General features: G+C 34.4%; 1 protein-coding gene across 1 annotated transcript; it reads left to right on the top strand.

Moving 5' to 3' along the window:
• Positions 1-640: 640 nt before the first annotated feature.
• LOC127843027 (agrin-like) lies at positions 641-13,926 on the top strand. Its single transcript, XM_052372856.1, has 4 exons — positions 641-808; positions 5,867-5,990; positions 13,249-13,440; positions 13,809-13,926. Exons 1-4 carry the CDS (start codon positions 727-729, stop codon positions 13,879-13,881), a joined length of 471 nt encoding a protein of 156 aa, XP_052228816.1. The 5' UTR covers positions 641-726; the 3' UTR covers positions 13,882-13,926.
• The last annotated feature ends 2,361 nt before the right edge of the window (positions 13,927-16,287 follow it).

Below are 16,287 nucleotides of genomic sequence, written 5' to 3'. Positions count from 1 at the left end.
GGGCTGTGAAAAATACACTCATCGAACGAATCTACAATTACTATTTCATTTGAATATGTTTTGTATTCAGTATTTTATTTATTAATTTAATACACAAATTCTCGTAGGTTTATATAATGTGTTGTCGGGATAGGTCACACTATTTATAATAATAGTATCAGCTTAATTTGATTTAAAACGCCAGCAACGGACGCAGAATAAAGACCCGACAACTATTGTGGACTTGCCAATTCTAATATCGAGCCCGGCTTCGTCGCCGTTATTGATCAACTTGTTTTCTACACAATTTTTCTTTATGAATGATGTATATTTTGCAATATGGAGCTGTTTCACAAATTATAATATGTATAAAAAATATGTGCTAATAATCTGTAATGCTAAAACTTGTAACATTCAATGTCTGTAAAACACGATAAACAACAGAAACGTCAAGATTTTTTTTTAATGTCATTAAATTAATTATAAGACATAAATTGTGCGTTCAATAATGTGTAAATGTATAATAAATTAAAACAACGGGTTTTAATTTTCATTCCTTAACATAATTTGTTTTACTTTGACAATTACGAGGCAAGATGTAGTACTTCTGTGCACACTATCCGTAATAAATTAACAGTATGACATGTACTATTTATTATCGAGCAGCTTTATCTTTAAGAACCATCTGTATCAAATACATCGTTTTAACGCACATAAGGAACACTCGTGTCATCTATATTCTTATCAATGCGACCCAAATACATATTTCAGTCTAAAATGCATTCGAGGATTCTTGTAGTATGGATTTTACTACAATCTGCTTTGTTTAGTAAGTATATAAAGTAACTATAATTCTTATGGTTGTATTTATTAGTTGCGAGAAACTTACAAGGAGAGGGAAAGTTACTCATGCTATGTCACGTTTTGAAGTGCGAATCGTGGATTGTATAGTAAACTTATCGTGTCGTTTCTGACGTCAGAACAGGAAACGTCAAAATGGTATCAACAATAAGATGAGTTCGAACATTATCTTCCATTAATACGATTAGCTGCAATTATACGGTGGATTTGTCCATCAGGATATGTAATGAAGATTAACACGTGATACAAGTCGTTGTTTTTCATTTGATGTGTTACACAATTATAAGAATTATCATATAAGTCCAGTCTAAGGTTCAGTTGCGTCATTTGTGACATAACTAACAGAATCTACTATCTGATCATTTATGTAATTATGATCTGTGACATAACTAACATAATCTACTATCTGATCATTTATGTCATTACGATCTGTGACATAACGAACAGAATCTACTATCTGATTATTTATGTCATTACGATCTGTGACATAACTAACAGAATCTACTATCTGATCATTTATGTCATTACGATCTGTGACATAACTAACAGAATCTACTATCTGATCATTTATGTCATTACGATCTGTGACATAACTAACAGAATCTACTATCTGATTATTTATGCCATTACGATCTGTGACATAACTAACATAATCTACTATCTGAATATTTATGTCATTACGATCTGTGACATAACTAACAGAATCTACTATCTGATCATTTATGTCATTACGATCTGTGACATAACTAACAGAATCTACTATCTGATTATTTATGTCATTACGATCTGTGACATAACTAACAGAATCTACTATCTGATCATTTATGTCATTACGATGATAATTGTTCATAGATTAATCTTATGGAGCGTACATGATCGAACAATATCGACCTTATTTTTGGCACGCGATCGAGACCGCCATTGTTATGTATATTCTTTTTTAATGCGTAATGTCTTCTTTAAAGATTAATCAGCTACTCTGTTTTTGATTATAAGGTATTGTTTGCAAGGCTTGTTTTCTTAATATTATCATTATATAATACTTACGATGGAAACCTTTTTATTATGTACATATTTATCTGTGCAATAGAAAAATCACCTTTAATTTGAGTTATATTCCGTCTTGAGCCTGATTCACACATGAACCCAGACTAAATACTTACTTGGCAAAATGACTAATGCAACACTTATTATACCATTATCAGCGCTAGGTAGTTATCTCGGTACTTATAACGTCTTTAAATGGTGTTCAACCTCGAGCGAGAGTGCATTTTACCAATAACAATACAATAACAATGACAGTAGTTTCCATTTGGTACGTTCTGTGGCGTCTCATTTGGATCCAAACTGTTTGCAAAGGCCTTTAAAATTCGGTTCCAGCACTGAAATAGTTAATAAATTGTTGTATTCTACATTTTAAAATGATACCCGCGAACAATGTGTATTCAGTCTTTACTACTCCATGTACCGGTACTTCTATAGTAACGGTTCGACGCATAATCCCAAGAAACTGTGTTTCTCATGAGAACCTAGGTTCTCAGAATGAGAACCTAGGTTCTCGCTTGAAGATTGCACATGGCTTCAAGAACCCAAGTTTTCAAATGAGAACCTAGGTTTTCACGAGAACCTAGATTCTCATGAGAAACTAGGTTTCTCAATAAAACATAGGCTCTCATTTGAAAACCTAGGTTCTTATGAGAACCTAGGTTTTCAGAATGAGAACCTAGGTTCTCATGAAAAACCTAGTTTCTTGGGATTATGCGTCGAACTGCTTGCCATATCCGTGGTTTTCATTTGGGAACCATAGGTTCTCATGAGAACCTAGGTTTTCAGAATTACACGTCTCTTATACTAAATCGGCGGTTTTCATTTGGGAACCATAGATTCTCATGAGAACCTATGTTTCCAGAATTAAGCGTCGGACGGCGTAAACTTGCTCGTTTGGAATACGGGACACATATTATTCAGGGCGCAGGATCAATGGGGTTCACATATGATTACACACGGGCTTGACAGAATGAAAACACGCCGTTAAGGACTTTATTTTTGCAGATATCTCAAGTTATTGAAATATGTTTGCAAAGTCTTGAGTGCATAAGTTTTTCTTGCAGTGTGGGCCGATATCTTACGTTTGAATAAAACATAATAACACATCATCAATAGAGATTAAACTTCAATTTATACCATAATGAATGCTTACTATATCACAGACATACTTTAAATAGAAAACTGTATCGTACAGTCGTTTGAGGCCCGAACAAGGGAAATGAATATCTGAAACTCATTTAATGCTGTAACAATGAATTATGTAACGATTGATCTGAATTTGTTTCAATTTTTAGTCTCAAAATAATATTTACAACTTAAGATGTATTTCATAAACAGTTTAATTTTTATTAACGTGTTAAGACCATGCAATGTCGACCGATTACTTTACTAATTTCGTTCCTCAAGAAGTTTCCTCCAAGTTTCGTTGAATATTACTTAGCATTGTCTGAACATTGTTCAAAAAATGTTCTTGGGGAGTAACATTCTCTGTTTCACGTCTATTTCTTATCATTCTACACATATGCCGCCAGCGTGTTCCAAGCAATGGGAGACAACTGGTGGTTAATTATGGCATGCGGTTCGACGCATAATCCCAAGAAACTAGGTTTCTCATAAGAACCTAGGTTCTCATGAAAAACTAGGTTTATGAAATCCCGAGAAACCAGGTCTTTCATGAGAAACTAGGTTCTCATGAGAAACTAGGTTTATGAAATCCCAAGAAACCAGGTTTTTTCATGAGAACATAGGTTCTCATGAGAAACTAGGTTCTCATGAGAAACTAGGTTAATGAAATCCCAAGAAACTAGGTTCTCATGAGAAACTAGGTTTATGAAATCCCAAAAACAAGGTTTGTCATGAGAACCTATGTTCTCATTTGAAAACCTTAGTTTACGCTAGAGAACATAGGTTCTCATGAGAAACTAGGTTTTTCATGAAAACCTAGGTTTTCATAGACACATAGAACTTAGGTTCTCATGAGAGACTAGGTTTTCATGAGACCGTAGGTTCTCATTCTGAGAACTAAAGTTCTCGATTGATATCCAAGGTTTTCACAAGAACCTAGGTTCTCGACAGCTTTTCGCGTCGTTCTCTCTGATAACCTAGGTTTTCATGAGAACCCAAGATTTCATTTGGGAACCATAGTTCTCATGAGAACGTAGGTTCTCACTCATGAGAGACCTAGTTTCTTGAGATTATGCGTCGAACCGCTTGCCATAGTACTTCACCTTTTACTTCATCGCTGTTATCTCATTTTTCAAAAGTCTATCTGTTCGTGTAGTACTTAACATTCGAATTCCCAAATGAGTGTACATTTACGGCGTTATTCAAATATGCAAATGCATGTTTTGAATGTTAACAATAATATGTATTTCATTTGTTCACTCCATAATCCTCTGTTTATAGAAATAAAACATCGACATTAAAACGAAAACAAAAAACAAATACCGAATTCCAGTCGTGTACAATTTGTTTTTATACGTCCACGTTTTACAGACACCCATATTCCGACCTCGGAATCAGACTGCGTCAGCTATACAAAATGGAAACGATCAGCAGATCACAACGCTTTTACACACATCATATAGGTTTAATGCCAGAAATCTAAAGAAAATTGCATAATCATGATGAAACATTGAATTAAGCGCTTTGAAGTTTGAAGTTATTGAACAAGACGTCAAACCAAATAGGCAATATAAACCTTTTTTTAACGCTATCAAATTATCTTTAATCTTATTCACTATAAATGTGTATATTTTTTAAACCTTCGTTAACCTTACTTTATTCCATAGAATATCATTTAACGATTATTATTTTCATTGTGGACAGTAAAATTAATAAGGGACAACGTATCTTTTTATACTTCATTTGAGACCTGTAAAGGTTATAAATATTGTTAAGTATACAATAACGTGTAATCAATACTGTGCTTGTCCTAATTTGCTTGCATAGATGTTTCAATTAATTTTCTTTTATCATCTTGTGACCTAATTCATTGACTGTGCTTATTCATTAGTGACTATTGTGATTGCCTATCTACAAGCATTTGTCTGTTATCGTCAACATCTTCCTTCTTAACTTCTAGTCATTGAGAGTTATTTCATCTAAGTGTGACTAGGAAAGAAAGTTTGTCCCAATATGGCTTATGTGATATTTAACAACTTCGCTACATCTATGTCAAATATTAGTAAAATATGTCAGTTTTACAACTTAAAGTGATATTATACGCATTTTTCACTGTTGAACTGAGCTGAAAAGAATTATCAGATCAAGAGAGTTAGTTAAAATGTGTTAACTGACCAATTATCTGCAACTCATCTTGCTACCAGTTGTTTATAAAAAATATATATTATATTTGATATTTTACATGACTGTTCAGTCCTCTAAGCCGAGTGGAACTGTCTTTTCATTAGGATCGGAGTTAGTGTTCGTGTGTCGTATGAACGAATCTGCACTAAAACTAAATTTAGATTAATATCGTACATCAATCATTTCGGTCGTCAGTTGTCAAAACGAAAGTACGTTTGATATTCAAATGCACTATTTTTCTCTTTCCGGGATATTGTTTTAGTATGTTGATGCTGCATTAACAAATAGAAGTGTATATGAAGTGAAAACATCAAAAATAAACAACGGTTGCGATAAACATAGCATATACTGTTAGATGCGCATAATATCACTTTAAAATCAGGTGGGCGAGTTTGAACCTTCATATCCCTGTTGGAAATATATGAATGACCTGGTTTTGATGATATAAAGTTTATCTGGTGACGAATGTCTTTACCATTTGAGAAGAGACTTATAAATCACTCATTAGTTATAAATTGTTTGGTACTCGTATTTGTATCGTTTATGACAGACGTGTTTTATTCATGTACAATAAAGCGTAACTGAAACTGATTGTGTTAAAATTGAAATACGTCGAAGAATATTTATCAAAACCTGTAACCTGTACTGACCATATGTACGTTGTTTGCAGTTTCAACTTCTGGATTCCTGTTAACCAGTCCCTATGATCTCTGCGCTTACCTGACCGGAATAACTTGCCCTCGATATATCGGTGGAACTCTTTGTGCCAGCAACCAAGTAACATACTCCAACGAGTAAGATTGGGTTAATCTTAATAATTTTATTAACCCATATATGCCTAGTAGACTCTCCCATCCTTCTAAATTGGATCAATTTATTTCCAACGTTAGGGATTTTTAGTATATTTATTTCTATATTAGGAATATTTCTTACAGAAATCTCTTTAAACAAACAGCGCAGACCCTGATGAGACGCCGCATCATGCGGCGTCTCATCTGGGTCTACGCTGTTTGCCAAGGCCTTTTTTCTAGACGCTAGGCATAAAAGGGTTTATACGAAGTGAACGACTTTATCGTCTTAATTAAAAATTTAGGAATGCAAGAGGTTAACCGGTTAACCTACCGATACGACCAGTTAACCGGTTACATTTTCGAGAAAATGTTAACCTGAAAAAAAAATCTAATGTTTTTTTCACGGAATAATTCGTACGATTTTACGTTTTTTTGTGCGACATACTGCCAACTTTTCCTGGCGCTAAACACATTGATAAAGCAATACATCTGTACCTTAGTGGTTACACACGTTTTGATAATTGGCGCTATTGTTTTGTTCTGCAAATTTAACTAGCGATCTGCGGGGAATGGGGGCTATGTGCGAAGACGTTATTTCTACATTTATCTCACGAGGCCATCACTACCGTGTGAGGCAAGTTTTATTTAAAGAAAGCAATTTATTAAACATATTTAATAAATTAAAATCAATTAAAATGTTATTTTAAAAAATCATATAATTGAATAAGTGCAATAACTTCCAACTTGCGCGGTACGGTACGTTAACAAACATGCTTGTGAATTGTCAACTTGATGGCGACACGTTGACATGGAGGTGTGAAAATAAACAACGTTTTTCAATAATTGCGCATGTGACACAATGTGTCATGCAGCTTTAGTCCGTGCATTCGACATCCGTGCAATTGGAGCGAGTGTTCTCGAAAACATGTCGTCTTGTAAGCAAGGCGCGCAACCGCATCAGCCATAAGCTAGTGGACAACGTAGTTTTCTGTACCAAATGAAAACTGTTGTTTAATGCATTTTCTGAATATACATGAATGTTTGCTGATTTGTTTGAACTGTGAGATAGTGTAGCACTAGGTTATCAATTATTTAAACACATTTTGATTTAAAGATTATTTAGTGTTAAAAATTGAAACAGAATGAACATAGGTACACAACATTATTGTTGGCGATACGACGCGAACGTAATATAATAAGCGGCCGTAAAGGCAATTTAGCATATTTGTCGCTAAATGAACGGAACAAAAACAAATGAAGACCTTTAGAAACATTTAACTTAGACAATTCAAAATTCATTAAAAATATGTATCCATGCTTCTGCAAATAATTAAATTCGGACAAGTTAAAATTCCATCGAACTCTTAATTTTCACCCGTTTTTAATGATTAATTGAACACACTTAAAAGATCTTTATTTTGAATTAAATTGCCTTAACTTTATCACAGCACCGGCCATATGACAAGGTTTCTGTCCTTTGAATATATACATCCGATCAAACCTGCACGCCAATTAATATTATCACATAAAATTATCGAAATCAATCGTTATATTACATAAACTTTCCCCAGATTGACACAATAGCGTTATTAAAAAAATGTCATATAGTCAAACATCAGGGTGCATGCAGTGCAACGGGGTTCAGATGACGACGGGCTGGATAGAATGTAAACACACCGTTAAGAACTTTATTTTGCAAATATCTCAAGTCATCGAAATACATTTGCCAAATTCTTTATTGCATAAAAAACAGTTTTTCTTGCAGTTTGTGCCGATATCTCAAGGTATAAGAATAAATCATTTCATACATCTGAAACAGTGACAAAATTGCATACGTGAAGCAGTACAAATCGTTTTTTTTTAACAAGAACACAACTTATTATATACAGTAATACTGATGTATTTCACATTGCGATAAAGCAGGATAAAAATCTGTCTTTTAAGGCCCGGTCAGACCGACTAACGAATATTTAACGGAAAGAAAACGGACAAAATATGCAGATTTTGGTTATCCGGTGATAAAATTTACCTGCTCTGCATTTCAAGACGTTCGCAATCGTTGTGTGCAGCGTAGGAAACACGCAATGACCGCACAAGTACCGTTGATGTAACGGAAAAAAAGTACGTTTAACGGATATGTACCGTATAATTAACGGTCGGCTTACGGATATAACCGTGCGAGTAACGGACTTCTACCGGATAAAACGGCAGTAAAGCGCATTAGTACCGGACAAAACGTTCTCCCAACGTGATGGAAACGAAAAAGTACCGAATTCCAACGTACAAAAACGGTCATTTTATGTCATGCTTTATTTATATTTTAAAGTATCATAAATTTACTTGCTTTGTTTTTAATGCATATGCTTGTTTGTTCCTTAACCATGAATGTTTATGTACACTAACGCCAAATATAAAATAAATAAATAAATCTTGGCCGGTCGAACACTTTTATATTTTCTTTCCGATGAAAATGTAGGGTACATCCTCAGTATCATGTGGAAAAGCTTCAGGTTCTGGCAGGTCAAGGTCTCCGTTATCATCTGCTGCCTCCGGGTCTGACTTGTTCCACAACTGTGCATCGGATGCAGCACCACGGCCTCAAATGTCAGCCCATGCGAACTTGTAGTCAGAATCCACCAGAGCTAGAAAACGGAGAAGTACTTCTTGTAGTTAAAATACGTAGAATCGGATCTTGGTGGACATTTGCAGGCAATATGTTTGCCATCAATAGCACCAAGCGTATTTGGGAAATTCCGGCTTCCCTGAAGCCGTCAGCTATTCGCGTCCAATCGGCAGCTGTTGGCAACGGCATCACCTCGTCAGCATACTCATCTATGACTGCTCTACAAACCGGACGTGTAAAAGATAACAATATGATAAGCTAGCGTGGATTATAAGTTGATGACACAGTAGATAATCCATGACTTTTAATGGATGATTAGATACAAAATATATTTCTTGATAAACGGTGCATATAACTGTGTGCATTTCAAGATATGCGCACAGGACAGTACTAATGGTATTATACAATTTAGGAGGTTAGTGTTGTAGTGCGCGCACTCATCTATTTGCCTTTTATCTTATACCAATAACTAAACACACTGCAATTTATATAAAACGATGATAGAAGTAAACATTAAAATATATAAATATATAAAAATGACCAACAGAAGCATTTTACAATTAATTTTAGCACTATTGTAAATTAAGCGGTATTTAATTCTGGCACGAGAAGAGAAATAGTGTTGTGGGGTACCCTTCAGACGAATCGCAAATCACGGTACTTTGAACCAGACAAAAGATGCCGCAGCGCAATTGTTAGCTTCATCCCTGGTTAAATTGGAAGTCTGTAGTTATTGCGCTGTTTCGTTATCCTTGGGCCCACTCGTGCGAGAATCTCATCGAATATCTCGGGTGGCATTCTCAAGATGTTGATGAATGCGCATCGGTCCACTCGTCGTAGTTCGACCATAAGTTGGTCAAAGAGACCCAACTGACGCCTCCGCTCGGGACTATGCCAAGCCGATCCACCATCTGCGCTGCCTCCGTATCCTTTTTTGAGCAAGACGATGCCCCAAAAGGTCAATCTGGGCCTGCACGAGGGTGGCTTGACACTCTAATTGAATGCGAGCACGACACTCATGTCCTTCTCACAAGTCGTACCAAAATGAAATGATACTTCGACCCACAGGTTAATTTCGATTAAATTAAATGTGTGTCAACAGTTTTGTTCCGCCACACTTCTCGCACTTTTGTATACGTTAGCTGTCCGTTATTATCTGTTAAACATGCGTTAGGACAAGGACAACCGGACATTAACGGACATAAACCGGATACGTACAGGAGGTGTAACGTACGAGTTCCGAACAAACCGTAAGCTAACGCATGAAGACCGCACATCAAACGGAGATCTCTGTCCGTTTTATCCGGTGGAAAATTTTGAACATGCTAAAAACGTTCCAACGGACGGAATTGATGCCACCGGAGATCGCCGAACAAGGAGCGGGGAGACACCGGATATGAAACGGACATTAAACGGATAAGAACGGACACGAACGGATAAAATGAATTTATGTCCGTTTCTCGTCCGTTACCTCGGTGTGACCGGGCCTTTATGCGCTAGTTGAAATTCTAAAGAAAAATTGTTTTAACAAGTCATTTGAAACAAGCACAACTAACGGGCGTGTTTACACCAATTAACGTTTAATTGGGAACCCCACAAAGTCACATGATCCTGCACCATGAACATGGATCGTTATATTTTGTTCACATCCGCAAAATTACACTCATGATAATTTAACAGCAAATACCGTTTCTGTAATGAAATTTCCTAAATGTTGTGCGGACAACATAATTAGGCGACCCCTTTTATAACGCTGTTGATCGATACTTTGGAATTACGTGTTTTATTAAAATAGCGTTTTATTTCATAAGCTTTATTTTCGCAGTGACAGCAGTTTAGGTTCTACTTCTAATACCGGTGAAGGCAAAACGAACGACATTATTTCCTTTTTAGTGAAATTATTCCAAAATAGTTCACACAGTATATTTGTAAGTAAATTTGTGTCAATATATTTTGAAAAAAAAACGAAACTATGTCAATACGCTACTTTAAATTACAAACCTTTGATTATTTTTTTAAACATTTTTTTTACGAAATCCTGTTTTGAGACATTATGTTGTCACTTGATAAAGTACCAATTATATGATTGCATACCTTAAATCCCACAACAAGGAGCATGTTACATTTAAGGTACTGCCAGCAATGCTTTTAAATTTCCAAATGTCTTTTTTGTTGGTTGGAAAAATAAAACATGTCTTAAATTAAGGGCTAAGCTATATTTTTCTTACGATGGTATTGATATAACCATATACAATGCATTTTATTAAAAATACCCATCGAGTTAAAACTACAGGTAGTTAGATTACTTAGAGAAATTATCCTCCTGCTACTCATTCCCATTGATTTGAACACAAATAAAAACGTTCTTTCAACTTGGTGTTCATTTATCAATAATAAGTTAATGTTTTTGATATTCGGCTTCGATGCCGATGCTGGGTGATAAAATCACATATCTCCTTTCATACAGACGTTGATGTAATTAATATGATATTTCTGAGAAGAAACTGTACACTATTTTGAAGTTAATTTCCGTAACCGGTATGTTAACTGGTTAATGCTTCTTTTCATGTAAATCGGTGTCATACTGCTAATTTCCGACAACGCGAGTGCTGTTAAAGATAAATATTCGATTAACACATACATATCGAGGGGTGCCGTATATACTGCTCTCCGAAGTAATTGAATTGTAATTTGTATAATTGTATACCTTTGAAACTAAAGCTACGTATTATGAAAAGTGTTATAATGTGAAGAACAAATTTCTTTGAAATGTGATTTTGTATACAAACGTTATTAAGTCCTTTCACGCCTATTTTAATGCTATATATTGACTGATTGGTATGTGTCAACATCGTACACCGGTTGTTATGACAACGTTCAGCGTCTGCATTATTCCGATATCGCTATGTAACAGATAAGCATTCATGATGTGTGCTGAATTGATACACACATTGAAAAGGAACTGAAATAAACATGAGTGAATACCAACTTTCAACAGTATGTTAAAATAGTAATATTTAACAACTGGAATTGTGTATTCTCTTTTGATTATATTTAGTTTTAGTTATCATACTTTTGTTTAATATGTATTTTAAATGTGTGTTGTGAATATGTCTGGCAAGGGTTGTGATGGTCGGACTGTTTAAAACCGATGTAAGACACCGCTCAGAATACTCATCTTTATTGTTTAAGCAAAATATATGATACAGTGTAGGTTAAATGACTATTAAAAGAAAATTGTTGCACAATTTTTAGGGATCTTGGTTGAATAAATAAATTGCTCGCATAGGTCGATAGTGCGTGCATTTAGGTTTTTAGGTTAATCGGTTAATAAACGGTTACAGCAAAAGGTTAACCGGTTAATGTTTTGTTGCCTCTTGCATTCCTTAAAGATTCCTTTAACATGTTTACCGTATGCTTTAAACACATTTAAACAAAAAGCTGTAAGAGTTGGTCAATACAAGTTGTCTGGATTTTCAACTAAGCGTGAAATATTATATATCAGTTTCAATATCAAGATTGTGAATTAATGTCGTTTGTCGGTTTAAGGTAAAGTGTTGAAATTCATGTCGTGTATACTCGCATTAATCAAAATACTTATTTATATAGCATGTAGAGCTAAATGATCATATTAATTCCATAATGCTGATAGGTGAGGAATATTCAACAATATTATTAAAACTTTTGTACAACTTAACGAAAATAAGCTTTTTTCATTCAACAGTAAGAGTATGACATTTGTTACTACACTACCAGCGTAATTATATTTTTATTGTTTTCCTATCAATGCTTGTGATCGAATAACCGACTCTCGGGAGAATAGATACTTAGGAATTACACCGAGTGAGAAACACGGCTGATGTGAAAGTACGCATCAATTCTCCTGTTTCGCAATCGTGATTTAATTCCAACGCATTTTTACTTCGACAAAGGATTAACATGATAAAACATTATGATAGAATCTAGCGATCTATTCTCTATGTTTAAATGTTTTTCATGAGAACAATATTAACAAAGCGCCGTCCGTCTTTCAGTCCGATGCTTAAAACAGACGTCATATTAGCATAAAAAACCAACACAGCGTCATTTTCTTAAATGTGTCGCGTTCTGAGAATACTAGGCTTTATGCATGTGCGTAAAGTGTTGTCCCAGATTCACAGCGACGACACTTTCCGCTTCAACAAGATTTTCGGTAAAAAGGGACTTCCTTTAAATGACAAATACCATTAAAGCGGAAAGTGTCGTCCCTGATTTTTTTAGAACAAGAAACAAATAAACATTGACCAAAAGGCGTAGGATTTAATGACAAAAATCAAAGATCGAAAATAACGCCATATTGAACAATATTAATTAATACTACACACAGTGATTGAAACATTCTAACAAGCACAGCTATATACAGAAACCGTAACTTTGTTTGATTTTCAGAGAGTGCGTTTAAACACTTTAAACACGTGCATCGATGTAGTTACAGTTATGTGTCTAAACTATTTTCGAAACACTAGGCTCTGCCCACAATAATGGAATATTACAAAAATATTTTAATTTCCTTCTTTGTTGATACAAGTGGCGTGGCGTGTTAAAATAATCAGCCTACATGTATTAATAAAATTCGTCTTCTCGCAACTTTGTTTACAGATGTGAGTTTTCTAAAGCAATATGCTCTGATCGAACCATAACATTGGTCCATTTCGGCCCATGCGACCATGAACGTATTGACCAGGACCTTATCCTCAACGTGACATGTACCGATATATTGGGCATGAATTGTACGACATACAAGGGAGGTAACGAAATATGTGCTTCGGATGGTCAAAATTATCTGAACGAGTGAGTAACCTTTGCTTTTTAAGAGCTATTCGTAAGATTGATATAAAACGTATTGCGAACGGATTATGTATGAAGGATCGAATCGAAACACTCCCCTTATATATGTATAATGTTCGTCAGTATTTAATCGATTGTTTAACGTTATGTACGTTTGAGGTATTATAAATCATAAACCGTTGTCATGGTTGCCGAAATTTTATTTGTAGGTTTTGATGCGTTGTGTTTCACGACAAAGCGGATGAATCCATTTTTGAATTAAATGGAATACTGTGTTCTAGTAAAATCAAAGTAGTCGGCACTGTTCAACATATATGCATCTTTGTGTTCATATCTTGTTGACGTGTTTCGTATTATTGTTCTCGTTTCAGTTGTCACTTCGAAAAAGCACGTTGTTTCTACCGCGACCTTTACCTTCGTCATTATGGAGCATGCATCCACTGAACATGATTTATATACTTTAAATAAACACACACGTTCGCTAAAATACATGCATACCTTTATAAATCGTCACATCGATTACATAAATATAAGAATATGTAATTACCTATTTATTATTCACACCAAGGTCAATCAAAAGTGTTCATTCCTATAACAGTTAAATTACTACTGGGAGCCGTTTTTGCTATTTGAAAGCTTTTTAGCGAACGAAATATAATTGGCCATATGGACTTCAAATATTTCTTGCTATTTGTAATTTATGGAGACAATCAAAGTTTTACCACTAATGACGATGTAGCATAAACAGTCTCAAATGTACCAAGAGCATGGGTGTTTGCGCATGCGCTTGGTTATGTAAATAATGAATCATAATAGAAGAGACTTACCGTACCGGTGTAAATAATTAGACAGATGTACACTACAAGTTGACGTATACTGTCATCATGACAAAGTATTACATCGAAGCCGCAACCTGAGATTAATTGCTTTTAATAATACGTTCATCTCCTTTCAATTATGTACATTTTTTTTTGGTAAGGAACATATTTATAATACATCATTGTGTGTTTATAAAGACTGGCTTAATGCAATGTAAATCAGAACTCATCGTTATGGCAATCAATCTTTTATGACGTAACAAGATACTAAGCATTTTAAGCTTATCAATGTCGTTATATTATATTTTATATGGTTGTTTTTTTTTTACATGTAATAGAAATTGAAACAAAAACTTCTTCTATACTTATACAAACTCATTCGAAACTATAGATTTAATGACAATTTTGCAGACTTTCATATTGCATCTGTATTGATTGACATGTATTTCATTTCAAGGTGTGTAGCTTTAATGTATATACAAAAGTGAATCAAAAGAATTCGGCACGTAAACTATGTAACAAGAAACCTTATGTATTGAGCAAAATTCATTAGAGCTGGACATGTATTTTCGATAAATTACATGACTTAATCGCACGCAACGGTCCACTGGGATTTCGCGAATGTTAACAACATCTCACGTTAAATTGGATTGAAGTGGACATTTTAACAGAAAGTCTAGGCACTGACACGCAGAGCTGTTTGTTGTCAATGCTAAACCAAAACAAGTAACATGACAACGTGACCGGTGAGTCAGCTATTAACGTGAAAACATATATGAGTATATAAATGATCAAGAATTGCTACAAAAATACATATTTATAATTAATTTATTTTACAATTTAATAAATAAAGAAAAAACTTAAAGAATCGGTACGCTTAAAAAATCGGACGTTTTTTTAATTGATTTTATGTTAAATAACAATAAAAGTACATACAGATATACACAATCATAGATCGTAACGTTTCCTTGCTGATGACACATCTGAAACAATCTAAATGTAGTCGCGTCTGTGCTCTATTTGTACCTAAAGCCGAATGTCCAGTGTCCTAATTGCGAACTCAACTAACCCAAGATGCAAACAGCCTTTTAGACGTTGCGTTCAGAGATGGAAATTTGGCTAGATTTTTTGTGATAATTATATGGGTCGGGAACATTGACACTCAATGCAATTGCGATAATGTTCATGTTTAAGAAAATATTAACTAATAACAATGATTTAAGGCATCACAAACATGGTTGGATATGTAAATTATCAAACCTGTTTAATAAACACATATACTGAATATAATGAGTGAATGATCAGCACGTCCACACAACTGCAGTCATGAAAGTGATATAGAATACGAGGTTTGCCTTAACTATTTTTGTATACTATATGAATGATACATGCATTTATGTCCTGCTATCTTTACACCAAAAATCATTGTTTTAATTTAGATATGTTATTTTTCTTTACTTTGCCTGGATTTATAATTTAGTTTCGCGATAAATTTGATACTTATCTTACCGCAAAAATTGAAGGAACAAACTCCGCTTTGATGATAATTGTTTCATAAGATTACAAAATATTCTTTGACATAAGACACGAAATTTTTCTACACAAATTCCCATGAGAATCTGGTGGCATACTATGTTTTGATGATTACTTCATCAGATCAATCTATATTCTGTCACACTAGACACGATTTTTTCATACTATTTCCCATGAGAATCTTGGATCTTATTATTGAAAAAAAAACGCAAAACTGTACATGAATGTAAACTATGTTTATAAGAAGCGACTAACACGCTTTGGTTTTATGTATAAAGGGGTTGCAGTATTTGCTATTACAATAACATATTGCATACATGCATATTGCCAAATAAAAGCAATAAGCAACTTAACACATTCGACTGATTTTGGTGACCGGTTTGGCTTTTGCATTACATGTGAAATATTTTATAGAGTTGAACATGTAAATGTATTTGGAAAGTATTGGTAAATTGCATATACAAATGATATCTTTTATTGACGATGCTGCGAAGCAGCT

Source organism: Dreissena polymorpha, chromosome 1 (genome assembly GCF_020536995.1).
Source record: "Dreissena polymorpha isolate Duluth1 chromosome 1, UMN_Dpol_1.0, whole genome shotgun sequence".
NCBI classification, from domain to species: Eukaryota; Metazoa; Mollusca; class Bivalvia; order Myida; family Dreissenidae; genus Dreissena; species Dreissena polymorpha.
Note: the sequence above shows the minus strand (reverse complement) of the source record. Positions and strands in the feature narration are given on the sequence as shown.